At 43.8% G+C, this 23,336-nt stretch overlaps 2 protein-coding genes across 3 annotated transcripts; one reads left to right on the plus strand and one right to left on the minus strand.

Annotated features, from left to right (window-relative positions):
* Window positions 1-1,398: 1,398 nt before the first annotated feature.
* Tsen34 (tRNA splicing endonuclease subunit 34) lies at window positions 1,399-23,297 on the minus strand. Of its 2 annotated transcripts, none has more exons than XM_084602208.1 (6): window positions 23,137-23,296; window positions 22,835-22,972; window positions 22,660-22,760; window positions 20,337-20,628; window positions 17,227-17,388; window positions 1,399-1,674 (listed from the first exon to the last, which is right to left on the minus strand). In XM_084602208.1, the coding sequence occupies exons 1-6, from the start codon at window positions 23,198-23,200 to the stop codon at window positions 1,490-1,492; spliced, it is 942 nt and encodes a 313-aa protein (XP_084458334.1). In that variant the 5' UTR covers window positions 23,201-23,296; the 3' UTR covers window positions 1,399-1,489. The 2 variants fall into 2 exon arrangements, with proteins under 2 accessions (XP_084458334.1, XP_084458335.1); XM_084602209.1 differs by lacking the exon at window positions 1,399-1,674 and adding an exon at window positions 13,317-16,061 and having other exon boundaries at window positions 23,137-23,297.
* On the plus strand, window positions 10,356-11,803 carry Polr2C (RNA polymerase III subunit RpII33). Its single transcript, XM_084602210.1, has one exon. The coding sequence runs from the start codon at window positions 10,725-10,727 to the stop codon at window positions 11,547-11,549; it is 825 nt and encodes a 274-aa protein (XP_084458336.1). The 5' UTR covers window positions 10,356-10,724; the 3' UTR covers window positions 11,550-11,803.
* Window positions 23,298-23,336: the final 39 nt, after the last annotated feature.

The following is a 23,336-nucleotide window of genomic DNA, read 5'->3' on the forward strand; positions in this document are numbered from 1 at the left end:
CTGTGTAACAGCTCTAAAATTTGAATTTGTGCTTCAATGTGCGGTTTTCTTTTTCTTTTTTTTTTTCTTGTTAGTTGCTTCAAATATAGAATTTACTGCTCCGGCAGGGTCACGGGTGGCCTTTTCCTTCCCCATCTCACGGCCATAAAATTAAAACGTGCTTCCTGCTCCCCTTACCTGTATTTACCCCCTTTTTTTTTTTTTCTTTTCTGCATGTGTTTTCTTTTTTCCCATCATTTCCTAGAGAACCTTTCAGGAGGTTCATTTTTCCAGTCCTTTCCTGTTTTTCTATTTTTCTCTCCAGGGGTGCTCTCTTACATTCAACACCAACAACAGTCACTGTGCACAGTAGATGTCATGGCATAATTTTTGTTTTGAGGCCTGTGTTGTGAATTGGAACATCGCACCAGGTGGAAAATGCGAATTTCATTGTTTTTGAACATGTGGGTTATGGTGGGTGGGTAAAAGTGAAATTGAGGGGCTCGCATAGAGTAAAGTGCGTGTTCCGAGGACATTTTTTGTGGTAACGACAGCGGAAGAATTGGCACTGTAAACTCGACTGGAAAACTACGCATTTCTAGGCCAGTGGCACTCAAAATCAGCTGTCATACTAAAAATTTTACGTGGCTGGAAAATAGTAGCCCGGGAGAATACAACAGGAAGCAGAAAGTCTGCAGGTACATCTGAAAAGAACACACTGGAGATGGACCTTGAAAAAACACATGCAAAAAATAGCTTATACTCCTGTGGACTTTACTGTTATTCTATCTGAGGATGCCAAGACAGAGACACGACTCTCTTTGTCAAAGCTAACAGTTTCCGCCAAAAGGCCAAAGAAAAAAAAAAAGCAGACGGGAGAAGGCAACAGCTAATCAAGTCAGGATTTTTAACTTGTCCAAAAGAGAAGACTTCTTATCCTCCTTGATTATTGATACTTTGTATCATTGAAATCCTGATACTCTGCTTTATATTCTGTGTGTAAACCTTACATGTTGCTTAGCATAAGTTTTTTTTTTTTGCACACAAAATGTAGAAAACATCTGCCTGTGGCAAACTGGGTAACGTACTCTTCAGAAAAAAAAAATTTATTTCACCAAGCTAGTCAAAAGACAGTGGCATACTTTTCAGTCATGGGTGCAGGATTCATTTTGAAGAAAACATGCATCACTGCCACTTCATTCGCTGCTTCAACGTCTTCCCGCACATGCCGATCTGGCTATGCACAAAATGGGTGTGCGGACGCTCAAGTCTAGCAAAATTCACACCTCAAATGCTGCGTAGATTGCATCAACACAATCTATTATTGGTTCCACATCGTGCGGCTATGTCCATTATTTACGAGTAATAGGCATAAACACTGCTGTGAAACAATGGCAGGAAGGGACACTGGGCTGCAAGCAAGGTTCGCTAAAAAGATCCTTTATGTTTAAAATTGCGCCTGTTTCGCAGCGCACATTTTTTCGAGCACCTGGATGGTGCAGCTCACGGGTCACAGTTCTCCATTCCAACGTAGCGATAGGTAGTGTACTCCATCTTCCCGAACTGTGGCCAGGACAATGGTCTTGTGCACAGCATTTCCAAGGCGACCCCACATGATGAGGTCGTGACCTCCTACACGGGTGTCCTTCTCAAGGCAGACCACCACCGCGTAAGCATGGAACAGAAGTGGGTCACCTGGTTGGAAAGGGGAGAGGGCAAGACACAAGCTTCTATCTCTTTCTTTTTCACCTACAAGTTTGGAGCTCTAAAGAAATGCATTTATGCTTTTTTTTTCCTAGGTTGAATTTTGAATAGATTCCTTTCACAAACCATTCTACCGGAGCCAGCAACAAGAAACACTGCTTGCTCACCTGTCACTGACCACACTGCAAGTAGCAACTAAGGAAGGTAGAACAGAAGCCATGTTGCCAAAGGTGCACATTTCTATCATGCATGGACAGTGGGTAATCAATTTTGTCATGCCAAAAAATAAGAAAAAAATCAAGGGATGTGTCAATATTAAAATTTTCTACTACGAATCAAATACAAATTTGGAAAAAAATTACTTTAAATATTGAGTATCTGAACAGTGAAAAAAAAAATTAAAATTAAAAAGTAGCAAGCAGCATTTGTCTTGTTTAGTCCAGAATTCACATGATAAATGCAAAGAAAAAAACGAATTGCACAGAAGTGTATACTTTACCCAAGTAAGTATAAATTTTATACAATGTTTTTATACCATTATTTATTTTTTTGTACAGTAAGAACCTGCATAAAACCAAGTAGAGCTGTTATGTCACTGGTGAATACAGCTAAATCTCGTAAATGTAGCCTTCAAGGGACTACAAAAAATGTCAGAATGAACCGAATGCTAGAATTATTCAATGGACCTGAAAAATCTGCCAAAATTGTTTGCAACATTTTATCTAATGAACACCTGCACAACAGATGTCTACATTTGAGTAAAACCAAAGTGAGAAATGCATTTTTCTCCCAATCTCAAGTGCTTTGATTGCTATGCACAGTCGGGAAGGCCCTCTTAACAAGACGGCCTCGCCAAGTTCCGAGGATGCTTCACTGCGGAGTCCACGCGACCAAGCATTGCGGTGAAACGTGCAATGCAGTGGAACTCCGGTAAATTCGAAATATGAGGTGTATTCAATAATTTTCGAAGAAACGGAAAGTTCTGAATGTCAATTTTTCGAATACGAATTGAATAACAAACATTTTCTATTCGTATTCAAAATTTCGAATATTCACACACCTGTACCAAATGCCCATTTAGGACTATACGGCAAAATTTAGACATGCAGTTATGCACACATTAGAAGGAGAGTTCACGCTTATTACATTCCAATGATGTCAATGGCACAGTAAAGCAAAGAAAGAATCAACCATCATGCTGGTTGCCATGTGAACATTCCTTCGTTTTATTATTATTATTATTATTATTTATTGATGCAGGACCTCAAGATTTATTGATGCAGGACCTCTTTGGGTGCAGGAGATGTGGTAACGTCTCCTCTCTGGATTGCAAAAAAAGCAGGTTCCACTGCGGCTTCCACAGTGCTAGCGCCAAGTGCAAAATGCAGTCCAGCGAGTAACGTGGTGGCGCCCAGTGACCAATTATTGAAAAGGTGTATACCAGCTGCTTTTTTTCCCCAAGACTTTCATTTCTAAAACTGTGCGAGACATGCCTCTGCAGGTCAAATCTACACAAATGTGGACTTTATCTATGTGATAAAGCCAGATAAATGGATGAATATACAACTATTTAATTTTTGGTTACAGGCTACAAAGTTATGTTATGAAAATGAAAACCATTAACATCCTCACAGCTACCTCATTCATGCACTGTATTTGCACCCCATTTTTTCTTAATCGCAATGCTGAAAGTGAGAATGGTGCCTGGATTCGAAAAATCTTAAGTACCCCCCTCCCCACCTCCTTTTGTTTCTGTGGTGATTTCTCAGTGAGATGGGGCAAGAAATAACATTTTATTTGGCAAATGTCTTTGGCAAACACGACTGCACTTCACTTGAACTTCAAGCTGTGGCGGCCTTCTTCAAACTCATTCTGACTTTCGTTATAGCTGTCAAACAGGTGACACCAAACAAAGCAACGTGGGCCCACGATGTCTGCGAAACCTGCCTAGCTCTGCTGAATGGCCGCCAATTCCAGGTCCACATGAAATCACACTTTAGCCGGCTTTTGGCATTCTGTCCCACCAACTGACGTGCGGTGTCTGAACACAGCAACACAAGAAGCCAGAAATCGCGCTTTGGCCGCCGCACAACCTCGAGACTTCGAAAGCTTCGGTTCGACGACTGAGTAAATAAGTACGCTGGCAGGCTTGTCTATGTGCTTTTCGTCACAAAAAAGGGGATGCTTAGATTCGCATGCTAACTTTTTCTTCCAAATCTTTCTTGTGATTTTAAAGGGCAGTGGGGGTGCTTAAAATCAGGAAAATATGGTATATGCAATCCACAGTTCGTTGTAGCAGTAAATTAAATGTAGCCATGCATCCATAGACTCCTCTGTGCTTACTGCATGCAACTTCAGGAATGCTCATTCATGTTTTATACTTGGAACAGGAAGCCTTAAAGGAGTATAGACACCAATTTTTGAAGCATCTGGAAGGAATACGGTTGCTTTCCTGGTTATACAGAGATGCTCCCCAAGTAATCCCAACGTCTCATTTTGCCGTGAACATATTTTAATTTTATTTTAAATACACACCAGGCAAAGACTCCGTGTTTCAAAACCTATCGACAGTGACTTCTCTGTGACGAAAACGTGCACATGGGTAAACAACATGACGTCATCAAACAACTGTGACGTGGAGTCAGCAGGGCAAAGAGCAGTGACGACAAGGGAGCACGGGATAGCTCACCGCGTCTGCCCATAGCCTTGTCTGTATCGACTGGGCACCCCAGGGAAAGCTCTGCGCTTCTGCTCACTTGACTCGATGGCTTTCCACACTGTTTTCATTGCTGCATGTTACAACTACTTCACCTGGCGTTGATTTCACTGTCGGCGTGTTTTTCAAGCGCAAAGCTTGAGTATACTTTGTGCGTGCGCACAGACACATTGATCGGACTACGCAAAGTGGAAGCACAATTTATTTACTTGTTTCATTAATGCCGCACTCGTTCAACTGAACCTGGAGTACATTAAGGCTGCCTGCTGTACTCGTGTCCCAAGAGCATTCCTGCACAAGTGTACAGCTTTCGACAACGCCGCCGCCCGCTGGCGCACCGGGAGACGTGCCGTCGCTCTCCGCCTACCCTAGACGTCGCTTGGCCTAGCTGGTTTCACATTGAAGCGGCTGCAGACGGCGCTTTGGAATAGGCTAACGCTGTAATAAACGTTGGACTTTCGCGTCGCTTTACTGGGAAACCTATCGCATAAAAAATGCATTTTTGATTCGCAAGACGATTTCAGCAGCAGATCTAGCAGAAGCCAGGCGAGTTGCACCGGGCAGCAGCAGTAAAGTGGATATGCAAAAAAAAAAAAAAAAAAAAAAAGGCTCGCTTGTATCGGTAATCACTGTACCAGCACCTCAGTATTGGTCAAACGATGCTCCCAATTTATTCTTTATTCATGGTCGTTTGTACGCAGTTGCCATGCACGCGAATAAACAGTGATCTGTGATAGATTACCGATAGTGGAGGCTATTGGAGCCGATCGTGGCGGGCCGCTTTGCATACCCAGATCGCCTTGACAGCGCCAGATGGCACCACATGCTTGGACGCAGCCACTCAAACCTGCCGCATCGGAAACAATCAGCGCGTGAGTAGGCGTGAGCATGGGCAGCTTTAGCGCGGTAGCAGGTCACGGTGGCTGACGTCGTCTGATCAGGCCATGAATTTTTTTTTTTTTTTTTTTTTACTGATAAAACATTTTTTTTTCCGACGCCAGCTTGGAGCTCACAGTGCTAGCAAACTGGGCTGAGAGATCAGCATCTTCATAGTATTCAGTACCTTTGTTCAACATGTCTAACCAGCCGATATTTCCTGCACACCAACCGCCAAGTTTTCACGACTGTTGTTGGTTCCTGCTTTTTCACTTGAGAGCGGGTCGAAATCAAAGTGCTCGGCAATGTCGATAACATCCCCGCCTTCGGGCGAAACAATGTCGAACTGATTATGCTATGCTGAAACACTGCTCAAGGCCGATATTTTCTTGCACGTGCGATCGCAAGCAGACAAAAAACGCTACCCGTATGCGTCATTAGATTGTGTGTGTACGTGTCGCCAGTCTTGCCAGCAGGAGGCGCTCGTGTGGCACGCTTGAATCTTTGACGTCATCGCGCGCTCGTGCTCGGAGAGCTTGAAACCAAAACTGGTCCTGATAAATACCTTGATAATTAATTAATTGAGGCGTGTTGGGGCTTTTTGGGTCGCAGTCCCTCTGTTTTAGACCATCATGGATTGTTTAAAGCAAAAATCCCAAAACAAAAAATGTATGTCTATACTCCTTTAATGTGTTCAAAAACACTTGGCCCAATCACAAGCATTTGTTTTCTAAAACAGCACAGAGAGCCAACAAAGGCACTGACTGACGGTAAGTTTGGACCTGCAGCTGGAGCCCTTTTAAGCTGCATTCATAACACATTGCGAGTCGACAGGTCAGTTCATAAGCATGCGTTTTCCTGGTGACTCGGTTTTTACACAAAGGCTGTTAAGTTTGATGGGTGCAAATCTCATCCAGAGTGCAACTCTCATCCAAGTCGTAGTAAGTGCTGTAGAGAACTCAGTTAAGCTTAGTGCATACGGTAGTATTCGGGCTGTGCATGTAAAAAAATTTATACAGCTTGCTTATCATGTGGAACAGAACATACTCCCAATAAAGGTTGGCCTTTTAGACAGTTTACCCGAAGTGCACCTCAAATGGTATGCTGTAATCCTCTGCCATTCTAATCACGATAGCTGATGGGCAAAGGATAAGTGTCACTATTAGGAAGAAAGTGTAATGTGAAGGCTTTCTTTAAGTGCTGCCAAATACAGTACAGCTGCTTGTAAGTGACAACAGCCTGGAAGCTGAATAAAAGTTGGCAGAGATAAAAAGCGTCTGCACCAGTGAAATATTTCCTACCAGCAAGATAGGTATGCCAGTAAACAGTGTTCTTAGAAGAATCTGGATGTTCGGTATTGCAGAAAACAAGGTGAAAATGTCACTCCAGACCCTACAAGATTGTGCTCCAAACAGGCTGGCTGGATACAGCCTGTTTACTGCCAGCTGCACATTTTGTGAAAGACCTCACGACATAGATATTAAGCCCTGTTTTAACCAAATCATACTAATATGCCGGAGTGGCCAAAGAGTAGAGTGCCTGACTCATGATTGAACGATACCAGGTTCGATTCTAATCTCCTGTCAATTTGGTTATGTCATGTCGTCAAGTGGCATTACACAACCTGCCAAGCAAACGGCACACAGGCGACTACCACCTGCTGTAGGCATGCTCGTGGTTTTTCGCTCACAACACTGACACTGGATTCTCTGGAGAACTAGCTCAACACAACAAGTTAAAACCTTGACAGTCAGCACCATATGTATGCGTAAGGGTTACACAGAGAGTCATCATTATTCTTTCAAGATCATGACATAATCACGGTGGCAGAGTCCTTCCATTTTGCACATAACTCCTGCAGCAATATATATATTTTTGTAACACATCAGCATATTACCCCTAGTCGGAAAAAATTTTCCATTGGCATTAAACGTCCAAAGCCTTGCAGCCCTGATCACTGGCATGCCTCAGGCAGGTGACAGATGGCAGGCAACATTCAGATTGATTGACAGGAGTGACATATGGCTGGGCACTGGTAGGCGGGTAGTTTCAAGTGACGAGACGAAATGGCATATGCCTAAGTCAGAAGATTTTGCCAACTCTTCCTCTGATGTGGACGCGCGAGATGGGAATGGAACACACTGGGGCGTTTGCACCCCTGGTTTGAAGCCTTGAAAAATCGTAAGCACGCACGCCTCTGGCAGGTGACATGATCGGGCAATGGGCACAGACTGGTCAGAGGGTTGTGTGATGGCATGATAGAACATCAATCATCTGCATCCAACGCGGAACCAGTTAATTCTCTTAAAGGACCATAGACACTAAAATTTGGTGGCATTTTTCTGTTTGTTAATGATGTGTAAGCCATTCTTGTATATCTATCCGTACGCAGTTTTCGCCTACGACCGATAATTTATAACTGAATGTTCTTTTCTCACCAGTTTCAACTCAACTCAAGTCTAGATCAGGTGAGGGATGAACATACAGCGATATATTCACTGCTGTGTCGTTTGAATTCACTACAATGATAAAGCCAACCTGCCTCAAAAACAGGAATTGCTATAAGTAAAGAATCAGCGATTATATCCTTGTTTTTTTAATGCTGTGCGACAAGACTTGATTATGACGTCACAGCCATCTCTTGGCTGGTAAAACCGAAACAATCGAGAAAAGAAATTCAATTGTAAATTATTCGGCAGTCGTAGGCAAATATAACGCAGTGATCCGTGTACAGTAATGTCTTAGACACCATTACAAAGGATAAAACACGAACCCAAAAATTACGCGACTGTACACCACCTATAATTCTTCAAGCCGCGCAGATGTGTCCGTACTAAAGCATGATTTTTTATCTATGCCGGGTGGTCTTTCAATACTGCGGCCAAGGTCAATGTACAACTGGTCGCGCAACTTGGAAGAAAGCGCGTGCAGCTGCCTACTGCCAGCGGCATCAACTCGATGATGAGGGCTCCTGCGAACTGTGAGGCAAATTACTAGCGCACAGAAAATAAGATCTGCCAGAACTCCAAAGAACTAGAAAGTAAACATAATATTCTCGCTCAGGAATGAATGCAGTTTTTGTTTCTTGCGTAAGAAAAAAACGTGTCACATTTTTAATAATATTTTAACTTGTTTCTAACGGCCTCTCTCGGCCACTTATTATCCGCTGCGTAGTTGCCCAAAGCTCAGATATGGCTCAGACCAAAGCTTTTTTTATGCGCGGGATGGGTGCGTCATCGGCCCCGGTTCAACGTTCATCGTTGCGCGCTGCGTACAGAGTGGGTTATCTGTAACAAACAGTCAGTATTTTATTATGCTAGTTGTGGTAGAGCTTTACAGCAAGGCTAAGACTGTCTGTGCTCGATGAGAAACTGATTGCCGCTGCATGTGCGCATTTCCGGACGATGGGACAATGCTGCGTCACAGCTCGGCGGCTCAGCTCTGCCTCCCAGGCACGTCGCAAAAGTGGTGGCTTGTTTTACGGATACACGTCTGCATGAGCGGCGTATCGCTGCATGTTTTAATTGAGCGGTGAAGGTGAGATTTTATTGCCCCCAAGACGCGTGTCGCATTGCTCAAAACCTTCCGTTCCGCTCCCTTTGCTGCGTGTTTTGCTTGTTGCGTCCTATTACCGCACCAACGTTCGCTGAACGTGCTTTAGCTGTTATTACAGTGATGTTCCTATTGTCAATGGGATCTTTCTCATGAACATGTTAAATGCTTAAGTTGTAAATTTGTAACCTCACATTGACTCCTCTCAGTGGCAAATGAAGCGCGAGTAAAATAATGGAATCATGAACAGGGCGAGATTTATTGGAGCAAAGCTATATCGTAGATATTTTGACTTCTCAGACGCATTAGCTTCTAAATACTAGTAATCCCAATTTGAATTGCTTACCTAAGCTCTTACAGGTTGGCGTTCTAGCGCTAGCGTTAGTTATTCCGTTCGTTTGTTTTTGTTGTTCTTTGACACTGATATGTACTTTGTTTGTTAGCAAGATTTTTTGCCCTTTTATAATCGCACCGCGTCTCGTTAGGAGACCTACGCTGAGGATATTTTGTTATCACGAGGATTTCATGAAGAACGTGAATGAGCGGTGGTCGCTTTCCCACACTTAAAGATTTCATTGTCGTGAAGCGTCTATGTAAGTAATCGTGAATTAATAAAGCCTGGCTTTCTATGCAGCACAGCTTCACTCATTTATGCCCTTAGTGAAATGCCTCAAGCCATGTGATTCTATCCATGTGCTTGCCGAATTCACTTGAAGGCCCTTGTTCACAAATGTGCCCGAAGAAATAAGCCCCAGAATGCGTTTACATGACGCGCGACGAAAGACTAGGCTAACGACGACGGAGGCAGAACGATGCTATGATAAGGTGGTTAAAGATGCCGTAACATTTCAGTTAACGTAAAACTTGACTGTAGAAATCCATGTCAAGTTGGCTGAACAGTTACGGTGTCCATTTTTCTGCCTTATCCGAGCATCGTTCTGCCTCCGTCGTTGTTGGCCTTGTTTTTCGTTCAAAAGTAAAAAGACGATCAAATTCCCCGCCAAAAGCACGTCCCTGTGACGTCACAAGCAACGTCACGTGATTGTTGTGCCTCACAGTTCGCAGGGGGCGCTGGGAGACTAAAGCCTCGCTCAGAGTCGACACGCAGGCTTCTATGGGAGTTACGCTACCATTTGTTCTTCTACCATGCTGCGGCTGCATGCTAATGAGTATGTGTGAGACAATAAGCAGTGATTAAGCACCAAGTTGCACTTGAACCACTTGAACGGGCCCTTTAAGCCGCGCAGATGCATCCGTACTAAAGCGTGGTTTTGTATCTATGCCGGGTGGTCTTTCAATACTGCGGTGGGTAACAGGAGACAATAAGCACCACGTAGCACTTGCACCACTTGAACTGGCATCCGCACACGGAAGTCAAAGACGACACCAAATATATTACACTAACGCCTAAATCTAATATATTAATAAAAAAAAAATGCCTGCTGTACTGTGCTTCTCATTTCTGCAAAATTAGCCGTAACGCGGTCGTTTGTCCGGAAATAAAAGGCGGATGGCAACGATGGCGACTCATCATCATCATCAGTATCCTGCCAGCAATATGGCCAATATGGCGTCAATTACGAGAAATAGCTAAAGCTAAGCTCCGACAACTCGTGAAATCGTCTTCTTGACGCTGCCTCGGTCTAGAGCCGCCTGAAAGTGAGTTCGACGGAGCTTCGTAAGCGACGCTTCGTTCCTGAGCGCGCGAAGTGCTCTATCGCCGAACGTTCAATCTACCGAACATCGAAGCGCGACTCGGCTCACCGGCAGCAGCGTTCGTCGTCAGCGGCACAGGACAAGTATTGTGCTTTGCAGCGTTTAGTTCTACGAAAGCAGACTAGTTTCCTGTATAAACCATATCTTGTATAAACCGCGAGTGACCGCAGCAGTAACAGCCATGCCGTACGCCAACCAGCCCTCGGTGCACATCAGTGAGTTGACAGACGAGAACGTCAAGTTCTTCGTAGAGGACACTGACCTAAGCGTGGCCAACAGCATACGGCGCGTGTTCATCGCCGAGACGCCCACGCTGGCCATCGACTGGGTACAGCTGGAGGCCAACTCGACCGTGCTACACGACGAGTTCATCGCGCACCGGCTGGGCCTCATCCCGCTCACGAGCGACGAGATCGTCGACAAGATGCAGTATTCGCGCGACTGCACGTGCGCCGACTTCTGCACCGAGTGCTCGGTCGAGTTCACGCTCGACGTCAAGTGTCTGGACGAGCAGACACGCCACGTGACGACGGCAGACCTCAAGTCGAGCGACCCGCGTGTCGTACCCGTCACGTCGCGCCACAAGGACGATACCAACGAGTACGGCGAAACCGAGGACATTCTCATCGTCAAGCTGCGTAAGGGTCAGGAGGTCAAGGCCCGCGCTTACGCCAAGAAGGGCTTCGGCAAGGAGCACGCCAAGTGGAATCCCACCTGCGGCGTGGCGTTCGAGTACGACCCGGACAACGCGTTCCGCCACACCACCTACCCGCGCCCAGAGGAGTGGCACAAGAGCGAATATTCAGAGATCGAGGACGACCGGGTTGAGGCCGACTTCCTGAGCGAGGGGAAGCCCAACAAGTTCTACTTCAATGTCGAGTCGTCCGGGGCGCTCAAGCCCGAGACCATTGTGTTGACGGGCCTCAGCGTGCTCAAGAAGAAGCTGAGCGATCTGCAGACACAGCTGTCGCACGAGCTGCCCTGCGACTCGCTCACTATCAACTAGCCAGACACTCTTTTCTTCCTTACAAGTTGTTGAAACACCTCACTGCTCTCATGCTGTTAATAAAACAAACACCATTGTCACACAGAGGAATAGATGCTTGGGCTTCTTGGTTCGTGATTCACGGAAAAAAAGAAACAGTGCGAGAAATACTAGGACTGAGAGGGACGAACGCACACAGCACAGCATGTGTCCATCCTCAGTCCTTGCTTTTTCGCGCTACGCATTTTCCTTGCCCTGCACCTAGCAAATGTCTCTTCCTATAGGGAGTATTCACTAATGCGCCGTGCGTGAAAATCGTGGCACAGTCGGCCATTTTTGTGTCCACCAAAAGAACAGAGTGAACATACGTATGAAGTGCTGTCGTGTGGTTCCATAAGCAGTGGCATCCGCAGCAAGGTTTATTGAGCTTTCGTAGGCTGCAGCTGCAATAGCCATACACAGAGCAAGTAACGGAAGCTGAAAAGCTGTGCGAGAAGGACCTTAGCTTTTTCAAGGTTCCGAAAGTACACACGAACGACTGCAATTAAATGAATTCTCTGAAATGCGATGTCACGTATGGCTGGCCTGGCAACCACACGGGTATCACGGATGATGGGAAATCTGTGTCAAACATGGGCTGGGCTGGGATCTTCCGGATGTGCCTTGGCAGCCAGCTGTGGCCACGATCCATGCACGACTGTCCTTCACGCACTTGCAAGCCGTATTTCAAGCAAAAGAGCAGTGTGGCAACATGCTTCACCGTTTCAGCCATGCGCAGCCAACACCACCTCGTCGTGCTTTGCAGCAATCCAAGCCATGAAAGGAGGGCTCGACAAACTGTGTTAGGCATACTTGCCTCATTCAATCAGAAGTCTGATGTTCGCATCGTCGCGTGTCGGCTGCGAAGCAAAGCAGGCCGCTGCCTCGGGTGGCACCTGTGGCGACATCTCGTGCTATTTAAGGTAACAAGGACAGATGGATTCGGCTAAGGAACGTAGGTGGGCAGAGTTGTTTTGCAGAAGGTTTGAAAGTTTTATAAACTTATTTAATAATAACAAGCGAAACTTATTTGAAGCATTTTATTTGTGCATCGCAAAAAATCAATTTGAGCTCACAATGCCACGAGTTGGTGCCACCAGTGCCATTGCTGTGCTAGCGGCTTGTTTTTCTTCGTTACCATTACAGACGATGCAAACGAATCGGGCAAGTATGTCAAGTTTGATATAAAAAATCCAAATGCCATTTCTGTGCGAAATTAGAGCTACAAGGATTCACAAGAATGCTGAATTGGGCGAGTCGGTGCATTTGCATTTTAGGAAACGTAGCGCAAAGAAGACAAGGACAAAAAAGAAGGATACACACACGAGCGCTTAAGGCGTTCGTGTGTGTATCCTTCTTTTTTGTCCTTGTCTTCTCTGCGCTACGTTTCCTACAAGGATTCAGCAGTTTAGCTACCAGGTTCCAAGTATTCTACGGCATGCATGTAATTTTGCAATGCGCGGGTTCGTCTGCTGCGGCTACGGGTTATTAAACCAGCCGCTTGTAACGAGTTGTGCCCTTATAGTGAACTGCCGGTTTTCAGTTGGTTTCTTCAGATGAAGCCAACCCGGAACTCAAGGAAATCATGAATGTCACACATATTCATACACGGCCACAGGTACGTCGACGTTTACCATGCAGTCGCGCATATCGACTGCAAATAGGCTGGTGCCACAGATTTCTTTTTATGTACCAGTCTCTGTCCGCATTACGCAGACTTTGCAGATAGTTCAAACTGTCACTCATGATGCAGATTTAGATTTTATTACATAAGTACTGGAATAAGGTAGAGTGACAGAGAAAACAGACACACACGAGCAGCTAAGCCGCCGACCGTATTTGTCAGAACAGGACGCAAATACGGCATCGGCTGCGCACTGACATCAGCTTTGACGTCACGTGAATACCCCCCACAACAAACTTGCACTAGCACTGGCTGGCAGGGGCGTAGCCAGGGGGAGGGCTTATGGGGCTTCAGCCCCCCACGAAATTTTTTCGTACTGTCATACACCGCAGACCAAAACAACCCCCAGAGCCGGAAATCAATCTGGACTTTTGTCTCCAGTATGTCTTTTTCACGCTTAAAAAAAGAGATTTCGGCGCGAATAAAAACAAAAAAGATGCATTTAGTTTTCTGAAATTGTTCATCGGATCATAAAAAGGAGAGCAGCCATACTATCAGATAAGCTGACAAAGCACGCAGAGATGGGATGCGTGGAGAAATAAAGAAAAACTAGGAGGGAGTGTGACGCCACCTGCACAGCCTCCGCCGGCCAAACTCGATCTTCTGACGCCGCGCTGTCGTCTCCCTCTCGGGCCTCTTGTTCGCATTGAATCTTGGTGTTTTTAGCCGCTATTTATGCTCCGGTGGAAAGTATGTCGAAGTGGTCTGCTGAGAGTCCTCGTCTGTTCGTAACACTTCAGTTTTTTAGAGTGTAGGTGCCGCATTATAATCAAAGTTATAAGCACACTGGAGAGGGTGCAAGCAACCATTTCATCTGCGGGTCCGTCAGGAAGACTCCGTATTCGAACTAATGTTAATTGTGCGGCTGGAAAACTAGCTATGATGAATATTTAGTTCTGCATTCGATAAATTGAACAAATGATTTTCGTTTGAAACAATACATGCGCAGGATACTCGATGGAACGAAAGCCTCGGACGGTATACCATTCTTCCGTGCAATATTTCCATCCGGGTATGCACTATTTATGGCGCAGTTCTGAGATGACAGGTTGGCGATAGGTATCTCGATACGGAGGAGGCTGAGCAGTGACGTCAGCCCCTCTCGAAAAATATTTCTGGCTACGCCACTGCTGGCTGGTGCTTGCACGTGATGTGATTTTTCACCTTTTGTATGGTGCATTACATTTCCTTTTAATCGGTAATAATTAGGCAAAGGTGGTAAACAAGTTTTCGTGCCACAATATAAATCGAGGTGAAACATTATTCTGATAAATAGTTTGGAATACCAAAACAGCTTTACTCAGAGAAGTGTTTGCTGCTCTCCCAGCTAGGCCCCTGGCTCTCTCACATTCAGACCACCCAAAGGAAGCAGAGGTGGGTTGAGCATGGGACAGCCGAGACAACAAAAACGACAGCTATTATCACAAAAATAATACACTTGTGCACAAATTAAGTCAAAATATGACGATGCCTACAATTATGTCCAACCAAAAGGCAGCTTTCAGGTTCAGAAGAAATAGTGATACTATACCTAGCTACAAATTCAGAATTTGTGCTAGCTAGCTACTGTAAGCACATATGCACTTGGTCACAAACATGGCATGAAACAAAAGAAAATTAGAAAAAAACACAATAACCGCTCCATTCTCCCTCTCCCCATCTAAATTAACACAAACAATGCAAAAACAAATGAGCCAATGAAATTATCTAACACTTGCGGAGCTTAGCATGGTAGAAACAGCACCTTTTAAGTAAAGAGTAGCACAAACTTTTTGTAGTTTTCTGTAAATTTGATTATAACACAGAAAGAAGACAACAGACGATTTCCTGAATAATGCATGTTCCAAGTAACCATCTCTGTTTTGCCTGAACAGAATGCAGTAATGCAAGAGCAAAGGCTAAATGGTGCATTACAGCACTTTACTGCTAGACAAACAAAGCTGTTTTCCGAGTATGTTTGGTCATTGGCCTCAAGCTGTCGCAGAATTCTATTCAGCCTGAATTTTTGTGTGTAAGTCACATATTCAGGAACAAAAGACAGCTAAGAGCTAGCATGAAACACTGTATTTGCCACGTACTGCACATCAATCATCATAACTGACAATGCACTCTGAATTGACCTCAAGAAAGCGTCTAGTAGGAATGCTAAAACAGCAAAACATTAAGCAAATGCATGTCTTGCCTTCCTACAGCATTATGTACAAAACAGCAGAAAAAAAATCACTCATTAGTAAAACAAAACACAACTTGAAACCTTCAAAGTGTTTGCAGAAGGTGCGAAAACAGTTCGCCTAGCAGGTATCTTTAGAGAACCAATCATCATCGCATTTTACATTGCTTTCTCCGAGGCAGCACTAACACGTTTATACATAGATGCAAAGGCTGCCGCAGCGTGCTGTAAACAAAACTTAGAGTCGCCACATTTTGCAGGTGGAGACTAATGCGTGGAATTAATGGCCACGCCACTATCATGCAGCATAGTGAAGGTTGTCAAAAACAAATTATTCTTCCGTAAGGTTACTGTCAGAGTAAGCTCTTTGAAAGCACTAGTTAAAAGAATACAGACACCTAATTTTCGGGTGCGTGTTTTCTTCTTTGTAATGATGCGTCAGACACTTGTATACATGGTATTTTCCTACGATGCCTAAATAATTTATCAAATTTCCTCCCTACGATGTTTCGGCTTTGCTCTCAAAAGCTGAACCATTGCTGTGAGGTCAAAGGTATGTATAGGTATGAAAGAACTGTGGTATAACTGCAGCTTTGTTGTTTTAGTTCACTGCAGCTTTAAAGCCAGCTTGTCTGAAGAGCTGGAATGACAACGAATGAAGAAGCAGCAATTATACTGGAGTCCTATCCATAACTCGCGTGACTCGCATGAACTTTTGACTCCGCAGGGAAACCGAAACAGCACAAGAGAAAAATTCGACTTTAAGTTATTTGGCAAATACCATGTAGTGATTCATGTATAGCAATGTCTTGTGCATAATTGCAAAGAAAACATGCTAGCAAAATGAAGTGTCTGTACTCCTTTAATTTAGTCCAAACACAGTCCATTGCTGTACAGAAGAAGATAAAACATTCACAATGTAAAATAAAGGTGCTACCGCCAAAACAGTCTGCTTTTAAAGTGAAGCTTGTATTAAGATTAATATGAAATATATTAGAGGTTAAAAGAATAGTTTATCACAGACTGTCCTCAACCAGCCCAATATCCTACGCATCTTAAAAAGGGGTGTATCTCGTATTAGTGGACTAAACTTTGCGAAAGGAGACAACAAATGCATTAGTGTACAAGATAAAGCAAAAATTTGAGGGCACTTTGACGACTAAAATGATGAAAGGCGAAAACCTGAGTGTTACATTCTGCTACACGACTGTTGCACATGTAGCGATGAATGCTGCTATGAGTAAACCGAGCGAATACTCTTTCACATTCTGCGAGTGCATTTATTCACTGAATTCTACTTGGCAGCGACGAGATCACGCTCCTTGTATCTTCACAGTTGTTCTACGTTTGCTGTTATGTGGTTGATTTTACCGGGTGCACGGCATGAATTAGTAATTTATTATGCAAGTGTAGCTAATAGTAATTATTAATTAATCAGTCATTATTAGTAAGTAGTAATGAATTAACTAGGCATTAATTAGAAAATGGTAATTAATTAGTGTTTAGTTAATTACTGTTTAAATAACTAGTCATTAATTATTAATTGCTAATTATTCAGTAATTAGTAACTAATAGCCCATTGATTTGCATATGGCAGTATAAGGCATGCATTCGCGCATATTGTGGTGGTGCTCTGTGATTGGTCGAGACCTCTGTGACATCAACTCGTCTCGACCAATCATAGCCGCCGCAAAAGTGTGACACTTTTGCTGACGATAACAATGAGGCAATAAAGGCTTTCACCTTAAAAGCCGAGCCTCTGGACATGCATCCAACAGTAACCACCAAAATAGGCTCTAACTAACCTGAATAGATGAGAAAGTCTCCTCCAAACTTGCATCCCACAGTCATGTAGTGGCCTTTATCCCAGAGGTCTTCAAAAACCCGACAACGCACTTTGTCAGCCTCACTTGTGGGGTAGTTCAGCTCTGCAGGCACCAGGTCGCGCATCTTTGTCCGAGGGCATTCTGAGAAACCAGAGAAAAATGGTAGCCATTGAGTCCAGGACTCCAAATGCAGATGCAATAACATAAGATATGCAGTGCAATTATGCTGTCTTTGCTATTTTTAACTTCATGAGCCTTAGATACATTATTGCATACATCCCTTGTGTCTTCATCTTTTATGACTTAGGCCACAGTGAATGTAAATGGCTGTAAACTTTCACTACGGTGCGATGTCATTGAGGTCAGAACACACCATCGAAATACATTTTCACAACCAGCAAAGCCAGGCAATGAATTTTACGCACTTTTAATTTCACAAATGAACCTTAATCTAAAGCTTTTTAACATCATTTCATTGGCCCAGTCAATAACTGTGCAGCACAAAGGCAAGATGGGACTAACACCAGGGGGCACAGAAAGATTCAATAAAGTTAATATCTGATCCTGTAAAAAAAAAGGCGATCATTTTGAAGGCATAATTTCGTAAGAACTAGGAATATTGTTGCCAGTATATGTCTAGGCACTGAGAACAAAATTCTGCCACTCTGCCTGCTTCTGTTGTTTGAGAGCTGTTCAACATTCACTAGGGAACTGCGTTCAGCACGCATACTGACTACATTAAACAAAGGAAGCTGGTGTTTCAAAAGGGTGCTGGAAAGGAGAAGCATATCTTTTCATAGATGCTGTACATTCTATGGTGTTTCAAAAATGTAACATTTCAGTCAAGTGTTCAGGATAGTACAATCTAACGGCTAGGTAAATTGGTTTAAACTAACTTATTTAGCCATTACAATATTCTGTCCTTTTGCAGAGGTGTTGCACAGTTACCCATAAGCAATAGCAAGTGGAGCAATAATAAGTATCGCTTTAAACCTTAAGCAGTCTGCTGTAAATCATGAAATTTGGACATCACATCTTTCTTTTCACATTTCGAGATCGTGGCTGCAGTCGCTCATTTTCAGTTCAAGCCGAAATGACGAACAAAGTGAGAAATTTGCCCAGTGTGCTTTGACTGCATAGCAGATCGATTTGATGTTGCATAGTTAAGTCACCTAGAGCTCATCAGAAAATAAAATCAAGGAACAGAACATTTCTCTCATGTTCCACTGAAGGTTCAACCATTTAGTGAACTAAGAGGATGCACTGCAACATTCACCATGGTAAATGAAACTGTGGCAGGTGTGCCTTCAATGAGACAAGACATGTTACCAGGGCAGCGTGTCTACAATGTTTTATGCTGTAAAAGGTCCACCTTACGGCACACCACACACACACATAGAGAATCTACGTACATAATGATCTGTTTCTTGCTGACTGACCTTCATCCTGCAAGGTGTGTGTGTGTGTGTGTGTGTGTGTGTGTGCACAAACACACATTGGGGCCCACTTTCTGGTCACAAAGAAAGATGGTGGATCATACTTGCTATCCTTATCTGACTGTTATGTCACCCAACCGTACCACATCTGCAAACCACCACCAATTAGAAAATGACAACCCTCAGTGTGAATTTCCCACAGCTACTGTCTATGATCAGGTGTAGCCCAGCGATGCAGAAAGCAAATTTACATGTGCAAAGACCAGTCCACAGAATTCTGAATAAAACCATAATTCACCAACACAGCCAATTGAAGGTACAGGTACACCTGACTTTAATTGAAGGGACACAGAGAAGAACTCCATACCATTATCACTGTCAAGTAAGAATTTATTCCATCACCCTTTTTGAATATGTGAATGGGTGTCCAGAAGTGGGATATACATGACATCCTTGCTAAAAAAGGACAGGTTGCCATTGTCTTGAAGTGAATGGTGGTGTAAGGTAGTCTCTGGGTACGATGCCCAAAGACCCATTTTGATGCACGCATCATAGTTGAAGAATTGGCCAGTGATGGTGGCACATGTGTTCCTCTTTTTAGTATTTTCTGAGCTTACAAAAGCCCCACTTCTGGTAAGAGTTGCATCTCTGTGACTAAAACACGATGCAATATCAATAGAGGCCAACTTATTCTATTTGTGGGTGAACACAAAGTCCACCTAGACTGGGAGCTTAGGGTCCCAAGATACCAAATAGTTTTACATGAGGACAAAGCTAGGCTAAAACAAAAAATTTACAATTGGCCATAAATGATCCACAATTGCTTTCACGTGCAAACTCGATATCTGGGAGAATTTCCATCTAGCAAAGTAGCACTCTGAGTGCTGCTGATATCTCAGAAATAAAAACATGAAGCAATGCTGAATTTGCACGCTGTCAGTTAGACTGTGCGACATGTCATGCGAAGCAACTTCAGAAGCGCAAGCCAGGCACAAGCTCTCAGAATCATTTTCTACTCTTTTCAAATGGTCAGGTAGCAATATCTTGAGATGAAAGCTCCACAAAAAGAAGGTAATAAACTACGCTTCTTAGTACTGACAGCCGAACGTGTGATAGCACCTTCTGCTAACGAATAACAAAAACCTGTTTGGGCAACGGGCTAAATGATTTTGTTCTGGTTGTTTTCTTGGATCTGTCATTGAGTTTGGAAGAATATATAAATTACACATCACAGGAATAAAGACTAGAAGAAACTGGGCCCTTCAGCTGTTTTCTTTCTTTCGGTGACGTGGCCATCTTTCATGAAGGAAAAACACTGGTGGTGTTTTTGAAGTGGCGATTCAGTGGTCCAGTATAGCTTCTTATTTTCGTTAATATTTCCTTTAACAAAAATATTCCCATGCCAATGTCGCAAATAGTTATGACACACTCACCATCACTGTAAGTGTAATTATTAGGTGGTAGTAACATAATGCAATGCCTTTCGCACAGTCAAAATCAAAGCAAGTACTCAATCAACCACACAATCAGAGGTACCATGGTTACCCATGTCACTAAGGCAGTGCGTCATATCAGAACTTGCATCACGTGAAACCTGTAAGATGGAAGGCAACTCAAAGCTTCTCAGCAGTGTGCTTGCCACTGTACACTTACCGTGGAGGACTGGCGTTAGGGCAACGTCTTTTGATGGGGTGGAAACACACTTTTTCATCACGTCAGCAATGATGGCTGCTTTCTGGGCCTCCACATCTGGCACTTGTGCCTCTGCAGTGTCAGTAGAGGAGCCTGGGGCGTCTTCACTTGCCTCAGAGCTGCCTTCTTTTTTACGCTTTCGCTTTGATTTTCTGGGGACATTCTGCCCTGCACTCTTCTTTGTGCGACCAGCAACGATGTTTTCTGCATACTGTGTGATCTCTGCTCTTCTCTGGGCCATGGCCAATTCAACCTGCAAGCGACACGGCCAATAGTAACACACATTCTTACTTATTTGGGCAGTCACAAACATAAAATGTAGTCCAAATATGAGAGGCTAAATGATTTTGGCCATGCAATATGGCAGCATATAATTTTTTTTCCCCTATAGGGAGCTTGCACGAAACGCTGAGAGCGCCATTTTCCTGTACGGTGCCGCAGACGACCATGGAGCGGGCCGCACAAAGTGTCAAAGAGATGGTCTACTGTGCGGTCGTGGGCTGTAATAGCCGAACGCAGACTAAAGTGCAAAAGGTGAAGTTTGGACAAGATGACTGCGGGCTTTTCAAAATGTCAAAGGTACGCTTGCACGGATACGACAAGACCGGGAGAGATCAGAATGCCGCAGGCGAGAGTGGCTTGCACGCATGATCAGACGTGGTATTCACAGCAGTCCGGACAAATACCAAGTGTGTGCACGTCATTTCATGTCAGCATTGCAGTCATCGAAAAGTTTAGACTGCTGACCTGCAAAATGAACACGTGAAGCTAGAATGGTGAGCTCCTGCAGCCGTCCGTGCCTCAATGTACAACGTTCGAGGTGCATGCATAAGCCACTCTCGTCTGCAACGTTCCGATCGCTGGTTTTGTTGTCACATTCGTGCAAGCTTACCTTAGGTATTTTGAAAAACCTGCAGTCGTCTTGTCCGGACTACAGCTCATGACCGCACAGTAGACCATCACTTTGACACTGCTTGCTCAGCCCGCTCCACGGTCGACTGCTGCACTGCACAGGAAAATGGCGCACTCAGCGTTTCGTGCAAGCTCCCTATATTCCTTCTTATCTCTTCCACATCATGAAATGAGGCATGGCAACTTGCCAGGTGTTTGCTAAATTTCTAGCACCTAACAAATCAGTGCACATTATGGTAATGCTTGCACATTGCCTCTGGAAAAGACAAATAAAAATGGCAGTAGTAAACAAAACTGACCCAAGCTGACTTCAGCAGCAAGATATTTGCACCTGTGCATTCATTGCAAGTGCCCCAAGTGTTGAACAATGCTGTAATCAAGACCAATTATTAAACTGTTCAATCTAGTTCAGAAAATGTAACTTAATTGTACACTATGTAATTAAAAACAAAAATAAAGTATGCAAATATCCAGGCTTTCATTTCTGAACACCATAAAAATGTGACACTAGCACATAATTACATAACTAGGCAATGCAGACCTACACACGTTTTAGCAGCATGACTAACAATTAAATGTCACTGCTTTTACTATAGGCTAAATAATTTTCCAGCAGAATACCTAAACAGACTCTTAATAAACATGGCATACACCTCCTCCTTCTCAAAAAAAAAAAAAAAGAAAGTTCCCTCAAAATGTTGCAGCATTTTATTCCAAACAGTGTGGCTTTGCATACTTTTAGTAAATATTATTATCGAACCCTTAGTGTAGCACCTTGCCGAAACTTGGTAACGTTACTCTATCAGTGGTCAACACTTCTGAAGAAATATATTCTTGTTATGCAAACATTGCAGAACCATTCTAAAGGATGATAAACAGAATTGGTCAGTTGTGTTCAGGCTACATTATGCATATGTCAGTATGAAACGCATTGGCGATTTTATCTGCAAGTGATAATCTCGCAGATGCAGTAGTTTTAATATGTCAAAAAGATGTCTTATCATTAAACTGCCATATGCAGACAGACATTTCGAGATGTCATCATGAAAACTCAAATTGCATCACAATCATGCTACCACAGACGGTTAATCGTTAGCAGAAGTTCTGGTTCAATGCCAGAATAAAAGTAATTGGTCAAAAGCGGCGAATTTTTTCACTGCTGTAGCAATGTGAACACTTTAAAATATACGTCATGTTGGCGTCCTCAATATCTCGTGCCACGTGCCACCTGATTGCGTGTACAAATCGAAAGCACTGCAAAACTGCATATGCATGACTATGCAAAGGCATGCAATAATATGCAGGCATCCCGCATGAGCGCTTTTTTTTTATTTTATTTTTGCGCTGCACGAGTCGAAGCTCTTCATCTAACCTGCTGTTGATAGACTTGGTCCAAATACTTGTCAACACGCAGCGTCTCGGCATCCGTGGGCGGTTTTTCCAAATTCGTGTTCTTCACAAGAACAGCAAGTCCTGCAGAACATGTTAGTCAGTTCACAAAGTGCACAAAAAATAATAAGCACCAAGTGAATGAGGACTTCACGCACCCCTAGAGATGAGCAAATGCGCTTCCTCCATGGCAAGTTGCACGGGCATTCCGAGCAGCACGCTTTGATAGGGACATCGTGGAAAGCAGCCGACTTGTGTGCCAACAATTCGACGTTGACATCGGATCTTGTTGATATCTGAAATTAGGAAGTGCACTGTAACATTGTTGGAGCATAGGCTGTCATAAACTAATCGGATAAAAGGAAGCAAGTGCCGAGACGATGTTTGCACAAGAACAATGTGGGATCGGCGTCTGCGGATGACAAGTTGACAAGAAGCAATTGTTTGGATCCAGTCTTACCATGAGCGTTCCAGACGAAAATTCTGTCCTTCTGTAAATACAGTCTCAAGGGAGTTTCACTCATTTATTCACTTAAATGATCGTTACTCACGCAATAAGCACAAGCACACAACATGCAGACGAAAATGAACGGGCGGCGCCACCGTCGTTTAAATCTCCTTTTCCACTTGCCCTCCGTTCCGTACCATGTTCCGCGCGCG

This window comes from Amblyomma maculatum, chromosome 4, assembly GCF_055883805.1.
Source record: "Amblyomma maculatum isolate TAMU_Amacu chromosome 4, ASM5588380v1, whole genome shotgun sequence".
Lineage (NCBI taxonomy): Eukaryota > Metazoa > Arthropoda > Arachnida > Ixodida > Ixodidae > Amblyomma > Amblyomma maculatum.